This window comes from Nyctereutes procyonoides, unplaced genomic scaffold (assembly GCF_905146905.1).
Source record: "Nyctereutes procyonoides isolate TBG_1078 unplaced genomic scaffold, NYPRO_anot_genome, whole genome shotgun sequence".
Lineage (NCBI taxonomy): Eukaryota > Metazoa > Chordata > Mammalia > Carnivora > Canidae > Nyctereutes > Nyctereutes procyonoides.
Window position 1 is genome coordinate 68455327 of NW_026575125.1, and position 22453 is coordinate 68477779.

Here is a 22453-nt window from a genome sequence, read left to right on the forward strand (position 1 = left end):
TTATTGAGTCACTGACTTTTCTAAGTCTCTTTTCATGATCTATTATTTTTCCCCTCTTCTTTTTAGCTACATTATTTTTTCTAACTTTATATCATGTCTGACCTCTTCATTCCTCTATTTCTTCCATCCTTGTGGATGTTATATTCACTCAGTTTCAAATCTCAGTTATTGTATTTTTTATTTCTACCTGATTGATATGTCTCTTTTTCTCTACATAAGGAACCCCCTACTGTCTTCTATGGTTTTCTCAAGCTAAGCTTGTATCCTTATGATTGTTGCTTTAAATTCTGGATTAGGCATTTACTTATGTTATTTAGATTACATCCCTGGACAAGACCTTTTCTTGTTCTTTGTTTTTGGATGAGTTCATTTCTCAGCATTTTGTCTAGGTCTCTGTCTTCTTCTGTTCAGAAAGCCTTTTAATGTTTTCTGCTCCTGAGAGTGATGGCTTTATAAACAAAAGGTCCAGCGCCTGGCTCTTTAGGATGTGTCTCTGCTGTATACTCTGCATTATGCTGCTCTTTCCCCTCAGATAAATCCTCTGCAGAGTTTCTCCTTGCCTGCAGTGGGGAGTGTTTGTATGTTGGCTAGGGTTTGGTGATTTTTAACTAGGTGTGCTTCTAGTATGCTTGTTAAAAGAGATTTCATATTATTTCCACTACAGCTGAAGCTTTGCAGAATTCTGGTCTATAGGTGTGGTGCTCGCAAGAGGTTTGTGCTGGTCTTTTAGGGGAGGGACCCGCTGTGTTGGTTTTCAGGTACTCTTACATGAGAAAAACAGTATCAGCAGAGAGCAGGTTAGCTGGATTCAGTGTAAGAGGTTTTGGCCACCAGTGTTGGCACTGTGCTGTTCCTAAAGTAAATTTATGCTGAGAGTTGTGAGGTAGAAATGGCTCCAGTCAGCTCCCTTGTCTCTGGAGAGGTGAGTGCTTGCTCATTGTTTATTGGCAAAGCCTTCCCAAAAGAGTGAACTATCTCCCCTCCTGTTTCCCAGGCATTCCTCAGATCCCTGTTTTCACCTGGTTCAGTGCCCCTTAGGCTATATCCCAGGCTTCCCAGCTGAGTTTTAGAACTCACAATTTTAGGGATCTGGTATGGCTGGGAGTCATGCTGGTTCTCTGTTGGGAGAGTATCATTGTCTTCGAACTAATGCAGTTTTGTCTCAAAAGGGAAGTAGCTCCAATGCACAGGGCCATGGAATTTGCAATAAAAGCAGCAGTGAGCTTGTGTCCAAGTTAGCCACACTTAGCATGCATGTCTGTGTGCCCATCATGAGGGTTGGGTGAGTACACTGTTGCTTGCCAGCAGTTTTGTCTCCAGAGAGAAAATACTATCTCTTCCAGATGTGATCCAAATCATGTATCTGACAAAGGGTCAGTATCTGAAACTATAAAAAATTTATGAATCTCAATACCCAAAAATCAAGTAATTCAGTTAAAAAAATCTTAGAAGACTTGAATAGACATTTTTATATAAAAGGCTTATAGATGGCCAAGAGAACTATGAAAATATCCTCAACATCACCTATCATCAGGGAAATGCAAATCAAAACTACAATGAGCTATCATTTCACATCTGTATGATTGGCTAAAATAAACATCACAAGAAATAGGAGGTATTGAGAAGATGGGGAGAGAGGGAACTCCTTTTATACTGTTGGTAGTAATGCAAACTGATATAGTCACTATGGAAAACAGAATGGAGTTTCGTCCAAAAGTTAGAAATGATCCAATATTGTCACTATGATCCAATATTGTCACTATGATCCAATAATGTCACTACTAGATATTTACCCCCAAAGTTAAAAAATACTCAAATGTATACATGCACCTCTATGTTTAGAGTATCATTATCAGCAATAGCCAAATTTCAAAAATAGTCCATCACCTGAGGAATGGTTAAAAAAGTTGTGGTATATACAATGAACAATTACTCAGCCATAAAAAAAGAATGAAATCTTGTCATTTGCAATGACATGAATGGAACTACATAGTATTATTCTAAGTGAAAGACATCCATCAAAGAAGGACAAATATAAAATTTCACTTGTGGAATTTAATGAAACAATGGAAACAAGTACTAGGGAACAAATAAGACACGCACACACACACACACACATACACACTCACACACACACACACACCAATCAAGAAATGAATTTTTATTTAAGGAGAAGAAAGGATGGTTACCAGAGAAGTTGTAAATGAGGTGAAAGGAGGGTGGATTACATAGGTCGTGGGGATTAAGGAGTGCACTTGTGTTGAGTACCCGGTGTTGTATTTAAAAGTTGAATTACCATGTTGCATGCGAAAGTAATAGAACACTATGTTTTCTAATTAGAATTAAAGTAAAACTAAATTTAAAAAATAGTGATATGAGAAGTAGTATCTCCAATGTAAACCTAAAATGTTCTTTTAAGAGTATTATTTAATTGATTTTAATACTAACATTTCATGTCAGAATTAAGGGTATGTAAACATTAAACTGGCCCAAAATATCTTTTGTTTTTTTGTGTAGTATCCTAGAGTAATATAGGCACAGTCACAGTGACAAGTATCTCTGTCCTAATGATTTTCAAATTAAGGAATTGCTTCAAATTAGGAAAGCTTTTTGTTAAACTAGCTTTGGAATGGCATGATATATGCTAATTGCTAACTTTGCATTATTTTTTAAAGATCAAATGGGCACAGTGGTAATTTTCATTAATCTCATACAGAGCAGCTAATTAAAATTTTCATTATTATCTCTCCATTATCTAGTTGTTTCCTTTGTTCAGTATCAGAACAGGTTGTTAATAATAAGTCATTCTTGGATTATAGCCCTATGAAATATAGTGAGAATTAGTTTATTGCACTGTTTAGTTTTTACATGATTTCTTTAACATTTTATTGCAGGATATTGATTGTGCTGAAGATATTTTGTCATTTGGAATAGATATTTTATAATTCAATACTTAGTGCTTTAATTTTTTATACAATATTGGGAGAAAGGGACATGTGGTGGAAAAAAGAAATAACCAGAGTACCAGAATATTAGTGTTTTATTCTTGAAACCTCACTAATTAAGGGAACTTGGACAGTCACCATGATTTTCTATTTCTGTAATGATGCTATTAGATGAGCTGATATATAACAGTCAGCTCATCCTTTGTGTACTATTGTTTTCATAATCTTCAATTATGAACTTACATTAAAACCCTTGAAAGCTTGGTAAAAGTTACTTGTTTTACAAGGTTATATATTTTTTATATTGCTCCATTTTATTGCTACCAGTCCATATAACCGCAGAGTATCCTAAATTACATAATTTAAGCCTGTTTATAAGAGTTGGGGGAGTAGGGAGTCCCAAGGTATTAGGCTGGCCCAGTTGTTCCATGAGAAATAAATATCTCAGCTATGACTAGATAGAAGAAGGAAACAAACATTTCTTAGTAAGTTACTGTGTTTATGAGAGAACACATAGGAAATACCTGTTTTAACTCTTTATATGCATTGTCTTAATCCTTTTAATAAACATGAGGGTAGGTTTATAATAAATATGATCCCCTATATCATGAATATGCAAACAGGTTTATAGGGACTAGTTGAATAGTCTGCTCAATAATTACCTAGAAGATAAGTGAAGTGGTCACAATTAAAACTCAGTGACACTTTGAGCTCTTTCTAGGATGCCTGCCATACATTGTCTCAATTTACCTGTTCTACACTAGCATTTCTGAGTATATGGTAATGGAATATCTCAGAACCATAATATTGTGAGGTAAAACTAACCTGAGTTTTGAAGCTTCAGCATGTTGAAACTCATGTGACATTCACCTATTTGTTTATTCACAATCAGTTCATCTATCTATTCATTCAAGAAATGTTTTGAGGGGCACTCGAGTGGCTCACTTGGTTAAACATCCAACTCTTGATCTCAGCTCAGGTCTTGATCTCAGGATTGTGAATTCAAGCTCCATGTTCAAGCCCTCAGCATGGAGCCTACTTTAAAAAAAAAAAAAGAAATATGCTTTGAGTACTTACTGTGTGCCAAGCATTGTGTTAATATCTGGAGATACAGTGGTGAACAAGGTTGACGAGATTCCTGCCTCATAGAGCTTATGTTTTAATGAGGAAGACACAGTAAACAAGTAAAGTACTAAACAATATAAGGTTACATAGACCTAATATTATAATTGAAATTTAAAATGATGAGATGATGCATGTGGTGGGTTGAGGACTTAGACGATGAGTTAGTAATGGAGATGTCAGGATTAAGGATCCTTCAGGCAGAAAAAACAGCAATTATAAAGGTTTATATTCTACAGTAATAAACTCATGTACAAGCCTCCAGGGAAGAGTCAATAGGGCCTTGTTATCCATTAAGAGAATGAGTTTGAGGGTCATATGAAATTGGCCTATGACTGCAGACTCGCAACATTTTATACTCTAAATGTTTACTTGCTATCATTCTTTGTGGATCTACAGTCTTAAGAGTTGAGTAAATAAGTTATAGAAATGTGGAAAGGATTTCATGGTGATGTTTTTACTTTGCCATGTAATGATCCATTCAATAGAAGTCTTGAACATCTGTAAATCCTAACAAATCAAGAAAAATAAAGTTTTGCACATTACAGAAAATATGGGAACTAACTATGTAATTGTATTCCTTGTTCTGTAATTGTTATGGTTAGATTCAATAATAGCACACTTCCTTTGAGGCTCACTAAATCAAGTCATTGTGTTAGATACTTCGCATATATGGAGTTACAAGTCTGGAAGAGTGATAGACGCAAATAATGACCCCTACCCCAATGTCTTAAGTGTTGTAATAGTGATAGTGTTACAGCAATATAAGGGAACACAATTCCCCTACAGAAGACATTATCAGACTTCAAACATTTACTTACTATTCAATGGAATTTTAAAAACATTTAGACATTGATAATGATTGACAATTTCCATATTGAGGAGGTCTTCTCAATAAAAGTCAAACACGATGAAACCTTATGGAATCCATTTCTCATTATCAATACATTTATTTTGTAATTCTGTATCCTCTAATGATATGCTTTCTACCAAATTGAAAAAAAAATGCTTTCCTTATTCTAGCTTGGGTACTTACAGAAACTAAGTGTGATTAGTATGAACTTGGAAAATATGACTCAAAGTAGAATTTTAATTCAGAGGAATATATTTGTAATATAGGAGTGGGGCAGTTATGATTATACATATCTAGAATGTGAAACTGAATTATTAGTATAATGAATGTGTTGATGATGTTTTCCTGTCAGTCTTTTCCCCAAACTACTTGTGTAGTTATGGCAATGTGATGAAGCTAAGGAGCTGTAATGAGTTAATACATTCTAGAAATAACTCTATGTATTTTATAAATTGAGCTAAATACTAGACATTATCAGATAAATGCATTTAATGACTTTTTAAGATTAATCTACAACATGGGAGTAATAGGAAGGAATAGTTGGGAATTAGTGAATAGATTAACATGCTAAGTCGAGACTGTATTGTTTTTCATTTTAATAACTTTTCACTTGTTTTTAGAGGTAAGCTAATTCTCTGATATATTTCAATAGTTTTGGAACATGATAAGGTTTTATATTAAGTTGTGGTCACTGTATTTTTTCAAATAGAATATAAGGATCTTAACTAGGTAAATTAACATGATTTGTAAATGTTCATCCTGTGGGTTTAGTAGTACCGGGTAATGTTAATGCCAGTGCCTGGATTATAAATTTAGGCATCCCTGTCAGTGACACTTAATCTCAAGTACATAGTCTGTTTAGAATATGAGCACTAGAAGTACAATTAACTTTTAAATGAGGATGAGGAGAGTGTTGGGATATATATATCATGATTTTACCACATCAATTCTGTGACCAGGAATTTTTAAGTGCATAGCACTCTGCTCATCTTTTTCTACAGTAAAATATGTACTTATTCATGCATTGTTTTATGTTCAAAGTTATTTTAAAGCCTGTTGTTTATATAAAATGATATTTTTTTTTATAGGGAGGGCTGAAAAACAGCAAACATGAATGCACCTTGTCTTCACAAGAATATGTTCACGAATTACGATCTGGTATTTCAGATGAGAAACTTCTTAATTGCCTTGAATCTCTGCGTGTTTCTTTAACCAGCAATCCTGTCAGGTAGGTCATTCTTATTACTTTTATATAATTCATTTAGTTTATAGTGTATGTAGTTTTTAGAAATACAATCATTTACATCATTTTAACCTCACGATTTTCTGACTAGCATTCTGATATTAGCTAATAAAACAGCAATGTCTGATTATAAGTTTGCAAACATTTAAAAAAATAGTTAATCTAATATCTTAATAATGTGTAATTTTCAGAATACAAATATTACTTGCATGTTTAATTCCTCTTTCATTATATAAAACATGGACCCAGAAGTTAAATATCTACATTTACTTGAATATCTGTATGCTCAGATAACAATCAGTGTGTATTTATTTGTAAAACAAATTAAGTATTATTGCTCTGATATTATTTATTTATTTATTTATTTATTTATTTATTTGATATTATTTATTTTTAACCTGAGAAATACAGTTTTTTTTCTACAAGTTTTAGATATACTATTCATATGTTTTTGTATTTTGAGATAGCAAAATTATTTTAACCAGTAAAATAAATGAGGGAAGGTACTAATGAACTCAAAGCTGTATACATTTAGGCTGTTTTTTAACCACAAAGGGTTTTTTAAGGTGTTCTTTACCAGTGGTGGATTCCACTAAGTGATGTCCTTCATTCATCATAACAAAAACTTTAAGTTAATTTTAACCAAAATAAAATGTTTTATGAGGAAAAATACATTTTCAATGTAATATGAAATCATTCTGGGATATATTCTTATAAATTGCTACAACCCAAAGTTCAGAAAATACTGCATAAAAATATACAGAAATGGTATTTTGATTTTATTCACGTTTTTCTTAATATATAATGGAGCCCACATTTTGTATTTCTCTCTGACCTATTAATAGAACCTTGACAATAATATAGAGTTTATTTGTATTGATGTAGAAGTTCAAAATATATGATATTATTTATTTTTACCTATAGACATTTGTCAGAATAACTGGAAAATTATAATTCTGTAATAAAAAAATTAAAAAGGCAGTGGTAAGGTGTGACTCATTTTGAGTATGATGATCATTCCAAGATGACTGTCTTGTCATTTCTTCTAGAATGCTTTTAGTCTTAATGATTTGAACAAGAATATGAATTCTTTGAGAACCATAACCATTTTTGGAACCCCTGCCATGTAAACCTACAGCTCTTTACCATAGTGCACTGTGTGCTCTGAAATTTTCTATTGAAATTTTCTGGTTGATTAAATGGGTGAATAAATGAATATTTAAGAAGGAAGTATAGAAGAAGTTGCACTTAGGAATGAAGGAGAGGGGTACCTACTAAAAATGCATAAAGATAGCAAGAAAGGCTTGAAACTACATGCAGGGCCTTGAAAATATAGTACAGCAACTACCAGACAACTCCAAAGAATTATGGGACCAGGTGAGAAGCTGGTAGGTCCTGATTGGCTGGAAGCAGCAGTGTTCTGGTAGGTGATTGGCTCCACAGGTCACATGAGGCTCTTTGTATCAAAACACGTCAAAGCTTTTGATTATAGCCTTCTGTAGAGGTTAAAGCACACTTGAGGAACTCACTGACTAGAGCAAAAACCTATCTCCTAATCTGTCTGAGCTCTCCTTAAGATTAATAAGAGTGGGGTTGTGACCTATGCCAGCACCTCTGCTGTGGGTGGAGTTTTTGGAAGCAATGAATGGTCATTTAAGGGTCGTGCAGCTACTGCTACTGAGGCCTCACGATCCAGGATGTGAATCTAGGATATTACCTTGTTGTGTAAACCAAATGCTCACCTCCACCCTGGTTGACAATGTCTTCAGGATTAGGAAAATTGAAGTTTCCCAGGCCTCTATTCTGGGGATAATCAGGAACGCAGATAGGGCTTCAAACTACATTTTTAAAATAGAATTGATGATGTGATCACCAAGCTTGTTGAGGTCCACCAGTGGCTGGGAAGAAATAAAGCAAAATAGGGGATGTTGCTTCTTCCAGTAGGAGTATATATCAAAGCGATTGGTGTTCTCAAATGTTTTAAAGAAGTAAAGGGTCTTGAGGTATTTAACATCCGTGTTTTGGAGGACATGAATGAGTCCACCACGCATATTCTGGAAATGGTCAATGCACATATGATACTGGATAAAGCCCACCAAGTGGCCTCTGGGCCCAGTTGGCCTGTTGTCCCATCAAACATAGATGAGGTCCAGAATTATGGCGAGTACCACAATTTCCACTTCATCCACAAGGAAGTCCTGCATTTTGAATCTTGAATGTCCTCAATAGGAAGGCAACAGTGTGCATGAGCTCCAGACTCAGCTTCACAGCATGAGTGACAGGGCCATCAAGCAAGCCCTTGATTATCTCACCAATGAGGGCTACATCTACCCCACTGTGGATGAGGAGCATTTTAAATCTGCTGATTGAAGCATGAAAAAGATTTTTCATTTTCTGAAGATCCTTGCCTCCATCTGTGAGTGAGTTTAATCTGTTGACTTTTAGGAAGTAGATTTTTTTGCAACAAAACATCTCAACTGGCATCCTTTTGAATCTCACTGCTTTTCCAAATGCTTTGAACTTTTCTGTTTTTCCAACTGTATTTGAAGCTCAGAAGGAGATGGTAATGTATAAATTGACTGGACTTTTTGTTGGATTTACCAGCAAGCAAATGAAAACAGTCCTGTATGAATGGATTTGGGAGAAAAAAGGTTCAGAAGAAAAATAAAAATTATTTGTTGTGTGGGAGCTTCTTTTTCTGAAATGTCCATATATTAGGAGATTATAGATGCAGTCAGGGAACCAGTTAAGAGACAAAAACAAAAATTCTGTTGTTTTTACATTAGACTTTCTGTGTTTGGATTTAGTTTATAGTCATATTATCTCTTGCTAAATATAGTAACTGACTAATTTGAATGTGCTGAAGAGAACAATTTATGAATTCAGATGCTGAGTTCAATATTTATTGAGTGATTTGCTCTTATCATAGATATGTTTTTTAAAACTAAAATTATGTTTAACAACTCTTACTACCACAGGTTTATAACAATAAGATTTTACAACCTTTAAATACCAGATCTTATTAATATAAGCTTATGTTTAAAAATAAGATTATAACTAAAATAACAGCAAACATAGGTTATGCTATGTTTAAGTGCACTTTTTAAAGAGTAAGATTATACTATGTTTGAAAAATGTTTTCTTAAAATGTTATTTAGTTTAGTAATTACTTCAAATATAATGTGGTGATATTTGGATTAAATTGTAGTCTGTTGTAGTTACATGGTTCATGGACCAGACTTTCTGTAAGTTTGATATTCTGATGTATTCTGTAGAGTACTAAATGCTCAATTTTATATATATATATAACAACGTTTTATTCTTACAGGTTAAGCAAACAAATAAAACTAATTATATGAATATTAAGCTTAGTTAATAACTGGTATTTTATTTGAACATTTTATTTAAAATACTTTTTCAAAAATACTGACTTTCCTTTGTGATTTTTTTTCTAATTTCACTTGAAAAGCCTTTTTTTTGAAGATTAATACTTTTAATTATTCAGAATAAATTTTTCTCCTCAATATAATAACACGTCCTAGTCATAATAAATAGTACATACTAGTATTTATTAAATTATGTGATACCTTTAAATAATGGAATAAAGTAAGTCCTCAGTTATATACATAAAGATGCTATCTTTTAAGATACTAATTTTGTTATATTAGTAGATATTTGGACAGGTAGAAGAGAAAATCATCAATTGTCTTAGCTGCATTCACAAAAATGAAGTGTAAAACATTGAAAATCCTTTAAGTGCAGCATTGACAGTAATCCATACTGTCAGGAAAACTATCAGAATATGGTCTTTTTTGCCAACCCTTATGAAAACTTGCTATCAATACTTGTTTAAGCTTTCTGAGGCATAAAATTAACTTTTCCTCCCCTCAGAAACAGAAAATTCGTAAATGACAATTTTTCAGAAACAACAAATAGTTAATATATCTATTTGTTATTGAAGTCATCAGACATCTCTGCAAATTCTAGTCTTTATAAACATAAGAAATTCTGAACTACTCTTGAAAGTTTGCCTGCCTTGAAGAAAACCACATTGGAGGAGAAGCAATGAGGGGTGTATTTCTTCCTTAGAATTTCATTGTGGAAAGATACAGTCTAGGAAATGTGTGAGTGAGTGTGTGTGTGTGTGTGTGTATCTGTGATATCACACAATTGCAGAAACCCTGAGATCACAGTCTGATATTTTATGACCTTGTAGGTCACTCTCAGAATTGCCTGAGTTGGTTCAAGTGGCCATTGGATGGGTAGCTACTTTTTTCTCACTCTTGGAATATTCCTCCAGAACTAGGGAAATTGTAACCAGAAAAGCCCTTTTTGGCTGTGTTTGTGCCTGGGAACTGATTGATATGTTGTGATGTGTACACCAAAATTAAGGGAGGACCAATCTCTCTCCTTCTGCTATTATCTGGCGATAACTGTCCTTTTTCTCTGTTCCTTGGGGTTCTTTCTAGCTTTATCAATTACCTTTCAGCTCCTCTTATTCTTCTGATTGAAATCATGTGCTTTACTGGAATTCTACTGCAGGTAAGAGACTCCAGTGGAAGAATAGTAAGTACATCTGCCTATAAAATTAATAGAAATCAACAAACATTTTTAGGTTGGGTTATCTTATACATGCATATTTCGGTGGCAGATTTCTAAAATGCATTTTAAACCTTCCACCAACATTCATACTTCCTTTTTAGTTTTGTTTAGAAGGTGAATGACTTGGATAGTGCTCCCCTTCCTCTCCAGTCTTGCCTTGTATATGAGCCAAACTTTTGAGGATAATATAACAATCCTTGGGAAATACTATCTACTATTTTGGGCAAAGACATGTAAGCCTGAGGAAACTGAAGAATATGATTGATAATTATAATACACTTAGGGTTGTTTTTCTATGGCTTGTTGGCATATAAGATATATCATTTATATTGAAATTGATTCTAAATTAACTGAATAAGTAAATTTGAAAATGTTTTCGTATCAATGCTAATATTATTACTGTTGTTATTAACTGTTAGTAATCTTATTTTACCTACTAAATTCAGATTCATCTTTTGAGTATATTCTGAGAAATATAAATTCTTATATTTTTTAAATTTCTATTTTCTTTTTAAAATGATGAATCAAAAAGGTTAGTTACCACCTCAAGACAGTGTGGTACTGCCACAAAAACAGACACATTGATCAGCAGAACAGAATAGAAAATCCAGAAATGGACCCATAAATATATAGTCAATTAATATTCAACAAAGCAGGAAAAAATATCCAATGAAAAAAACAGTCTCTTTAACAAATTGTGTTGGGAAAACTGGAAAGAAACATGCAGAAGAATGAAACTGGACCATTCTCTTACACCATACACAAAAATAAATTCAAAATGGATTGAAGACCTAAATGTGAGGCAGGAAACCATTAAAATCCTAAAGGACAACATACACAGTAACCTCTTTGATATCAGCCATAGCTGCTTTTTACTAGATATGTCTCCTGAAGCAAGAACAAAAGCAAAAATGAACTATTTGGAATTCATCAAGATCAAGAGCTTCTGCACACCAGAAGAAACAACAAAACTGGAATGCCCATGTGGCTTAGCTGTTTGGTGCCTACCTTCAGCCCAGGGCGTGATCCTGGAGACCAGGGATGGAGTCCCACATTGGGCTCCTTGCATGGAGCCTGCTTCTGTCTCTGCCTTCGTGTCTACCTCTCTCTCTATGTCTCTCATGAATAAATAAATAAAATCTTAAAAAAAAAAAAAGAAACAAAACTAAAGGGCAACCAATGGAGTGGGAGAAGATATTTGCAAATGATGTATCTCATAAAGGGTTAGTATTCAAAATCTATAAAGAACTTATCAAACTCAACATCTGATAACCAAATAATCCAGTTAAAAAATCAGACGACATGAAGAGACATTTTTCCAAGAAGACATACAGATGAAAGACAGACACATGAAAAGATACTCATTATCATTCACCAGGGAAATACAAATCAAAACTATAATGAGATATCAGCTCACACCTGTCAGAATGGCTATAATGAACAATACAGGAAACAAGAGGTGTTCCTGAGGATGCAGAGAAAGGGAAACCCTCTTACACTTTTGGTGGGAATTGCAAAGTTGCACAGCCACTGTAACAAACAGTATGGAGGTACCTCAAAAAGTTAAAAATAGAACTACCCTATGATCCAGCAATTGTCTTACTAGGTATTTACCCAAAGAATACAAAAATACCAATTGAAAGGACACATGCATCCCGATGTTTGTATAAGCATCATCAACGATATACAAAATTATGGAAAAAGCCCAAGTCTCCACGAACTGATGAATGGATAAAGAATTTTTAAAATGGAGTATAGTATTCCTCATCCATCAAAAATAATGAAATCTTGCCATTTGCAATGACATGGATAAAGCTAAGGAGTATTATACTAACTGAAATAAGTCAGTAAGGGAAAGACAAATATCATATGATTTCACTAATATATGGAGTTAAGAAACAAAACAAACACTGGAAAAATGAGAGTCAAACTAAGAAACAGACTCTTGACTATAGAGAACAAACTGATGGTTACCAGACGGGAGCTTGGTGGGTTGGGGGATGAGTTAAATAGGTGATGAAAATTAAGGAGGTCACTTGTGATGAGCACAGGGTGTTGTATGTAAGCATTAAATCACTAAATTCTACACGTAAAATTAATATTACACTGTATATTAGCTACCTGGAATTTATTTATTTATTTATTATTTATTTATTTATTTATTTATTTTTTTTTTTATAAATTAATTTTTATTGGTGTTCAATTTACCAACATACAGAATAACACCCAGTGCTCATCCCGTCAAGTGTCCCCCTCCATGCCCGTCACCCATTCACCCCCACCCCCCGCCCTCCTCCCCTTCCACCACCCCTAGTTCGTTTCCCAGAGTTAGGAGTCTTTATGTTCTGTGTCCCTTTCTGATATCTCCCACACATTTCTTCTCCCTTCCCTTATATTCCCCTTCACTATTATTCATATTCCCCAAATGAGTGAGAACATACACTGTTTGTCCTTCTCCGATTGACTTACTTCACTCAGCATAATACCCTCCAGTTCCATCCACGTTGAAGCAAATGGTGGGTATTTGTTGTTTCTAATGGCTGAGTAATATTCCATTGTATACATAAACCACATCTTCTTTATCCATTCATCTTTCAATGGACACCGAGGCTCCTTCCACAGTTTGGCTATTGTGGACATGGCTGCTAGAAACATCGGGGTGCAGGTGCCCCGGCGTTTCATTGCATCTGAATCTTCGGGGTAAATCCCTAACAGTGCAATTGCTGGGTCGTAGGGCATGTCTATTTTTAATTCTTTGAGGAACCTCCACACAGTTTTCCAGAGTGGCTGCACCAGTTCACATTCCCACCAACACTGTAAGAGGGTTCCCTTTTCTCCACATCCTCTCCAACATTTGTTGTTTCCTGCCTTGTTAATTTTCCCCATTCTCACTGGTGTGAGGTGGTATCTCATTGTGGTTTTGATTTGTATTTCCCTGATGGCAAGTGATGCAGAGCATTTTCTCATGTGCATGTTGGCCATGTCTATGTCTTCCTCTGTGAGATTTCTCTTCATGTCTTTTGCCCATTTCATGATTGGATTGTTTGTTTCTTTGGTGTTGAGTTTAATAAGTTCTTTATAGATTTTGGAAACTAGCCCTTTATCTGATATGTTATTTGCAAATATCTTCTCCCATTCTGTAGGTTGTCTTTGAGTTTTGTTGACTGTATCCTTTGCTGTGCAAAAGCTTCTTATCTTGATGAAGTCCCAATAGTTCATTTTTGCTTTTGTTTCTTTTGTTTTCGTGGATGTATCTTGCAAGCAGTTACTGTGGCCAAGTTCAAAAAGGGTGTTGCCTGTGTTCTCCTCTAGGATTTTGATGGAGTCTTGTCTCACATTTAAATCTTTCATCCATTTTGAGTTTATCTTTGTGTATGGTGCAAGAGAGTGGTCTAGTTTCATTCTTCTGCATGTGGATGTCCAGTTTTCCCAGCACCATTTATTGAAGAGACTGTCTTTCTTCCAGTGGATCGTCTTTCCTCCTTTGTCGAATATTAGTTGACCATAAAGTTCAGGGTCCATTTCTGGATTCTCTATTCTGTTCCATTGGTCTATGTGTCTGTTTTTGTGCCAGTACCACACTGTCTTGATGACCACAGCTTTGTAGTACAACCTGAAATCTGGCATTGTGATGCCCCCAGCTATGGTTTTCTTTTTTAAAATTCCCCTGGCTATTCGGGGTCTTTTCTGATTCCACACAAATCTTACAATAATTTGTTCTAAGTCTCTGAAAAAAGTCCATGGTATTTTGATAGGGATTGCATTGAACGTGTAAATTGCCCTGGGTAGCATTGACATTTTCACAATATTAATTCTGCCAATCCATGAGCTTGGAATATTTTTCCATCTCTTTGTGTCTTCCTCAATTTCTTTCAGAAGTGTTCTATAGTTTTTAGGGTATAGATCCTTTACCTCTTTGGTTAGGTTTATTCCTAGGTATCTTATGCTTTTGGGTGCAATTGTAAATGGGATTGACTCCTTAATTTCTCTTTCTTCAGTCTCATTGTTAGTGTATAGGAATGCCATTGATTTCTGGGCATTGATTTTGTATCCTGCCACGCTACCAAATTGCTGTATGAGTTCTAGCAATCTTGGGGTGGAGGCTTTTGGGTTTTCTATGTAGAGTATCATGTCATCGGCGAAGAGGGAGAGTTTGACTTCTTCTTTGCCAATTTGAATGCCTTTAATGTCTTTTTGTTGTCTGATTGCTGAGGCTAGGACTTCCAATACTATGTTGAATAGCAGTGGTGAGAGTGGACATCCCTGTCTGGTTCCTGATCTTAGGGGAAAGGCTCCCAGTGCTTCCCCATTGAGAATGATATTTGCTGTGGGCTTTTCGTAGATGGCTTTTAAGATATCGAGGAAAGTTCCCTCTATCCCTACACTCTGAAGAGTTTTGATCATGAATGGATGCTGTATTTTGTCAAATGCTTTCTCTGCATCTAATGAGAGGATCATATGGTTCTTGGTTTTTCTCTTGCTGATATGATGAATCACATTGATTGTTTTACGAGTGTTGAACCAGCCTTGCATCCCGGGGATAAATCCTACTTGGTCATGGTGAATAATTTTCTTAATGTGTTGTTGGATCCTATTGGCTAGTATCTTGTTGAGAATTTTTGCATCCATGTTCATCAGGGATATTGGTCTGTAATTCTCCTTTTTGGTGGGGTCTTTGTCTGGTTTTGGAATTAAGGTGATGCTGGCCTCATAGAATGAATTTGGAAGTACTCCATCTCTTTCTATCTTTCCAAACAGCTTTAGTAGAATAGGTATGATTTCTTCTTTAAACGTTTGATAGAATTCCCCTGGGAAGCCATCTGGCCCTGGACTCTTGTGTCTTGGGAGGTTTTTGATGACTTCTTCAATTTCCTCCCTGGTTATTGGCCTGTTCAGGTTTTCTATTTCTTCCTGCTCCAGTTTTGGTAGTTTGTGGCTTTCCAGGAATGCGTCCATTTCTTCTAGATTGCCTAATTTATTGGCGTAGAGCTGTTCATAATATGTTTTTAAAATCGTTTGTATTTCCTTGGTGTTGGTAGTGATCTCTCCTTTCTCATTCATGATTTTATTAATTTGAGTCTTCTCTCTCTTCTTTTTAATAAGGTTGGCTAATGGTTTATCTATCTTATTAATTCTTTCAAAGAACCAACTCCTGGTTCTATTGATCTGTTCCACAGTTCTTCTGGTCTCAATTTCGTTGAGTTCTGCTCGAATTTTAATTAACTCTCTTCTTCTGCTGGGCGTCGGGTCGATTTGCTGCTTCTTCTCTTGCTCCTTTATGTGTAAGGTTAGCTTTTGTATTTGAGTTCTTTCCAGTTTTTGAATGGATGCTTGTATTGCGATGTATTTCCCCCTCAGGACTGCTTTTGCTGCATCCCAAAGATTTTGAACAGTTGTATCTTCATTGTCATTAGTTTCCATGAATCTTTTTAATTCTTCCTTAATTTCCTGGTTGACCCTTTTATCTTTTAGCAGGATGGTCCTTAACCTCCACTTGTTTGAGGTCCTTCCAAACTTCTTCTTGTGATTGAGTTCTAATTTCAAGGCGTTATGGTCTGAGAATATGCAGGGGACGATCCCAATCTTTTGGTATCGGTTCAGACCCGATTTGTGACCCAGTATGTGGTCTATTCTGGAAAAAGTTCCATGTGCACTTGAGAAGAATGTGTATTCAGTTGAGTTTGGATGTAAAGTTCTGTAGATATCTGTGAAATCTAAGCTACCTGGAATTTAAATAAACACTTGAAAGAAAAGGAAATGATTCATTGAGGAAAAAAAAAAACAGGGACAAGGAAAAGATACCTGACAATTCATAAATATCATTTCCTACATGAATTCAGCAAGTCTTGAACTTTTAAGGCCATATCCTGTCTATGTGTGACATTTCAGGGAATGTCTTTTGTTAAATCTCGTCACCTAAGTTATTTCTTTTATATCTAGAAAATGTTTCCAATTTGATGAAATCATTGACCAAAAGTTTCTTGTGTATTTTCCCAGAAATGATTAACATAGGAAATATGTTATGGAGGGAAAATAAGAAATAAATTGTGGTAGTTGGATCAATAGAGGCATAGCTTCATTTCATGGATATGCTAATTTTGTTTTATTTTGTAGGTAGTAATCAAACTCTGAAAACGTAAAAAAAAATTAACAAGCCAATATGTAAATGTAATACATAATGATTTTGTATTTGTCTTGTAAAATAATACTACCAAAAAGTACATGTGATTGTCAAGCATGTATTTCTGGATTCCTCACAAATGTTTATGTAAAGAATAAAATATTTATTTTACCTTTGGGTATATAATAAACTATTAAAAACAACTTAAAAAAAGTTACCAGAAAGAATTATAAAAATAATTCTTTAAAAATATTCATTAAATCTTTAGTAAGCTCCTACTATATGCATTTAAGTGTCAACTTGCTTATTAAAGCTTAAATTCAATTAACTTCTGAAATGCTCACTAAAAATAGTAATAGTTAACATTCTAACATTTATATGGTACATATTATTTCCTAGGCAATATTCCGAGATCGAGTGTATGTCTCTTTGATGCCTAAATTTATATTTCCACCTCAGACCTCTCTTGAGATTCAGACTTTCTCCAATTGTATTCATAGGTGCCTCATAGGCATCTTTAAAAACATTTAAAAATAATAAGAAATTTGTAAAGTTTGCATTTACTATCATTCAGGAAATATTCTAAGATTTTGATATATACACATGCAATTAGTGTATCTTTATTAGTAGTGTCAGCATTGTTTGTTTGCATTTTATCAATGAGGAGCTTGAGGCTCAGAAAGGTTAAGCAGTTTGCTACATTTTATTTTTTTATGTTTTATTTTTTTAAATCAGCTGAGTACAAGTTTCTTTTTTTTTTTTTAATTTCATTTATTTATTCATGAGAGACAGAGAGAGAGAGGCAGACACACAGGCAGAGGGAGAAGCAGGCTCCATTCAGGGAGGAGCCTGACGTGGGAGTCGATCCGGGGTCTCCAGGATCACGCCCTGGGTTTAAGGCAGGCACTAAACCACTGTGCCACCCAGGCTGCCCAGTCTGCTACATTTTATTTATTTATTTATTTATTTATTTATTTATTTATTATTTAAAGATTTTTTTTTTTTTTAATATTCATAGAGACAGAGAAAGAGAGAGACAGAGACACAGGCAGAGGGAGAAGCAGGCATCATACAGAGAGCCTGATGTGGGACTCGATCCAGGGTCTCCAGGATCACGCCCTGGGCTGCAGGTGGCGCTAAACCGCTGCGCCACTGGGGCTGCCCAGTTTCCTACATTTTAATGCTACATGGCTAGTGTCAGAGCAGATTCCATTCAGGCTGTGTGACTCCAGAACCTAGGCCCTTAACCAGTTCTTTGTACTACTTTACAGTAAGTAAAGTTTTAAAAAGTATCTTCCTTTCACTCTCATCACATACTAAATACTTTTACTTTATTTGCTTCACTAAAATTTGCCTTCCTGAATTAAGAAAAAAAAAACACTATGAATTTTTTTCAGTCATAAGTTAAGGAGAGTATAAAAGCAGCTATGTACTCATCACCAGTTTAAGAAACAAAGATTTTTTTTTGGTTGTAGAGAAGTTAGCCATATAACTCAGATTAATTTTTAATGATACTATAGCCCCCTTAGAGTCTATATTTTCTCTAATTAAAAAGTCATGTGAAAGTTTACATGTTACATAATCAAATGCATTTGTTTTTGACGTGTCATATCTTAATATATATCATTGCATTGAAAAATTTATCTTTACTGATATCCACATGGCTTTGTATAGTGAAATCTGAAACTTCTTAGCCCTATCCATTGGAGATGATAGCTCTAGTAACTCAAATGTCATTTATATGATATTCCAATTTACTATTATAAGATATATTAAGAGAACATTTTTTTACCATTAGGGGTTAATTTTCATTGGCAATATCTTAAATTGGAATAGTTCAATGATTAGCATTTAGTGTATGGTCTGCTTTTATATATTAGATGGATATTTTACAAAGGAATAACAAAAATTCCCCTTGTTCTATAGGGCTTGTCCATATGGAGCTCACATTCTAATAGGAGAATGAGACAATTATAATTGTATACACACACAGAGAAAATGTTCAGGTCGTGATTTGTGCTGAGTGGATGTTGCTATTTTATATCAGGTAGTCAGTGAAAAAGCATCTCTGACTTTAGTGACGTTTGAACAGAGGTCTAAAGGAAGTGTGGAAGTGAGCTCTGTAGTCAGCTGGTGGAGGAACATTGGTAGAAACAGGAAATACCAAGAGCAAATACTTGGCCTCTTCCAGGAATGTCAGAAGCCACTGTCCCTGGAGGCAGAGTGAAGAGTCTTGGAAGACTTAGTTTTTACTCTGAGCTAGGAAGATGCTAGAGGGTTTTGAGGAAAGGAATGGTATGACCTGTCTGTGTTTTTAAACACAAGCATGAAGCGGGGAGACCAAATGACATGTTTCAGTAAGGGAGCTCGAAATCTCTCAGGAATTTTCAGGACATCAGTATAACTGTGCCTCATGGAGGCTGATATGAAAGGTCACTTAACGTCCCATGGTCATCCTAGAGCCATCCATGGTTATTTTTGTTGTCAACCTCCCTTAACTTAGCAGAAATTCATGACACATTTACTTGATTTGTTTTGTTAACATGGACTCTCCCTGAGTCAGTGTCTTTTCCTGATATTAACTGCCTGGCCATCTCTGTATTATCCAAATTCATAATGGGGAGACACTGGCCCTCTTTTGTTTCTGCTCAGGCAAAGGTTTTCTTGTCAGGCCACCTCAGTCTGCATGCCAGACCATACTATGATCAGGTCACCCTCTCTAATTATATAAGTTTGCCCATGGTAAAGGAGAGGGGGGTGGGGTGATATGGTCCAGAATTTGCTTACCTAGGACTATTATCTCAGAAGGTAGCTGTGGGGAGTGTTCCCTAAAAAGGGGATATGAGTTTGTTAAGCACCAGCCAGTATAGGAACTTTTATAATTTGAGAACGAAAGTTACTGCATGGAGTTCTCCAGAAGATCAAGAGTTGTATTTTATTCATCCTTTATGTTCAGGATTTAGCATTATTCCTTGTGGCATTACAAATTGTGTAAAAGAGGAAAAGTAACACACTGCTTCCAGGAAGAGCCTCTGGTGTTCCTACGTGTGTATTGTGAGTTTTAGAGAGAGGGGAAGGAAACAAAGAACGTCATTATCCTTACTTTTCCTTTGAGTGTCCTGAGAATTGTTAGCAAATCTGGTGAGCCACCCCTAAGCAGTGGTCTCTTTGGACTTTTTTTTATCTACTATTTGACTATGGTCCAAAAATCTTTCTTCTTTCCGATAAGAGATACTATCCTCAACCTTTTACTCAACTCCAAAAGTGGTGGTGGTGGGATATATGTCTACATCACATGCTTAAATTCATTCTGGGAGTGCAGTGTAATATTTTCCCTTCTTGGGAACTCATGGTGAATATTAGCATTGTTTTTAGAAAAGCTTTTTACATTGTTCCAGGAGAGAGACTTGTTTTACTTGATTAACCCAGAGTTTTGAGATTTTTTTTCATAAAAAGTCTTCTATTATTCCCTAGAAATGCCTATAACCATTAAATAGTATAAATCATAACTTCTATTTCAACCAGATTTAAACCTACCAACAGCCATAAGATTTTATTTGATCATCCCCTACTTTAGAATCTCTCTGGCAGAAACCAAGAAGTAACCAATACAGCAAACAAATAATTAGTTTTCCTACTGGACATTAACAAATGAGCAAATAAGAGCAATGAAAGAACAACAAAATCAGAAAAGGAAAGAACCAAATGTAAGAATAAACCCAAGAATGAGAATAATTTGTATAAGAGGAATTTACATGGAAAACAAAGAAAGATAGTCTATAAAAGGCTAAATCCCTTGAGTGTCTTATATAACAGTAAAAGAATACTTGAAGTTAAACAAGAATCATTTAATACTATTACTTTAGTTTCCTAGGGCTTCTGTAACAATCATCAAAAACTGGGTGACTTTAAAACAACAGAAATTTATTCCCTCACAATTCAGGCGGTCAGATGTCTGATACCAAGGTATTGGATGGGAGGTCCCTCCTGAGTCTCTAGGGGAGGATTTTTCCTTGCTCTTTTCAGCTTTTGTCATCCCTTAGTTTTTGGTGATATAATCCCAATCTCTGCCTCTGTATTTACATGGCTTTCTCTATGTCTCTGAGTGTTTTTTTCTGCGTCTCTTATGAGGATATTCTAACTGGATTTGAGACCTACTCAAATCCAGTATCTTTTTATCTCTATCCTTACCTTAATTATATCTACAACACCCTATTTCCAAATAAGGTCATATTGTGAGGTTCTGGATAGATTATATTCCAAAATTTATTTCTAAGATTATGCAAAGGAGAATTATCCATAAAACCATTGAAATAACAGGTGAGCTAAATTCTGTTTAGGTAAAAACCTTAGCTAGTTTAGAAGATCTGAAAAGGTAGAACTATGTACTACTTATAGAACTCTCCTTAATGAAATTAAACTTTATTGGCCTTGTTACCATTATAAAGAAACTTTTTCGACAATAGTAAATTCTGAGAGTGTGTTATTTGATAGAGTCACACTACAATTCCAGTCATGAGATCTGTATTTCTAGCCCTTGATCTTCTCACTCTCTGTGACTATAGTGCAATCAGTAACCTCTTTTGGCTTCAGGTTTTCCCTGTATAAATGATTTTGGAGCTGTCTAGATCTAAGCTTCTATGTTCTATGTTCTTGTTTGCTTACTTCTTTTTTTTTTTTTTTTTAAATTTTTTTTGTTTTATTTATTTATGATAGGCACACAGTGAGAGAGAGAGAGGCAGAGACACAGGCAGAGGGAGAAGCAGTCTCCATACACCGGGAGCCTGACGTGGGATTCGATCCAGGGTCTCCAGGATCGCGCCCTGGGCCAAAGGCAGGCGCTAAACCGCTGCGCCACCCAGGGATCCCCTTGTTTGCTTACTTCTAATCCTATTTTATCTTTGCTATTGGAACTAGATTAGTGTTTATAAATGATTTTGAAGAGAAAAATGTTCTTCCATAAGACTGAATGATTCCTTAGCATTTTATTTTTTTGCATTTACAAATATTGTTTAATTAAATACAGACAGGGATTTATAATTCCTTTTAAAATATTGAAGAAAGCGGTTTCTAAATCTTTGTTACATAACTATTTTTCAAACCTGATGTTCATTAGAATCTGGGCATTTGCCCACTTATGGCTGATTTCTTTCCTTACCACAGTTTGAACTGGTTTCTTTTTGTTAAACCCAGTAAATATATAAACACATACACTAATAGCTTTACAAACATTCTCAAAGTATAGTCATTTCAGAATATTAAATTGAGTCAGAAATTTCAAATTCATGTTATTTAATCATTCAAATGATAAAGACTCTTAAAGTCATTTCCTTATATTATTTTCTGCCAAAGGCAAACATTTAAAAATGCATTTTATGAACCATCATTAACTATATCCCCAAATCATTCCCTCACTAAGTATTCCCTCAACATTTATTTTTTGCTGTTTATGTTCACCTGCACTTGCTTATGATGTGTAATAGTTACATGCATGTATGTCTGCTTTTCTCATTTATATTTCAGACTCCTATGGAGAAGGGGCCCTCTTGCCCTTTTATTTGTTTCTT

The 22453-nt window shown here is 34.9% G+C and overlaps 1 protein-coding gene across 3 annotated transcripts in view; it reads left to right on the forward strand.

Annotated features, from left to right (window-relative positions):
• The window catches only part of DIAPH2 (diaphanous related formin 2), a 1101152-nt gene that overhangs the window by 239813 nt on the left and 838886 nt on the right, over nucleotides 1–22453 (forward strand). For all 3 annotated transcript variants that reach the window (XM_055337637.1, XM_055337638.1, XM_055337639.1), the window contains one exon: nucleotides 6009–6148. In XM_055337637.1, the coding sequence (XP_055193612.1) occupies nucleotides 6009–6148 (140 nt within the window). The remainder of the gene's footprint in view (nucleotides 1–6008; nucleotides 6149–22453) is intronic.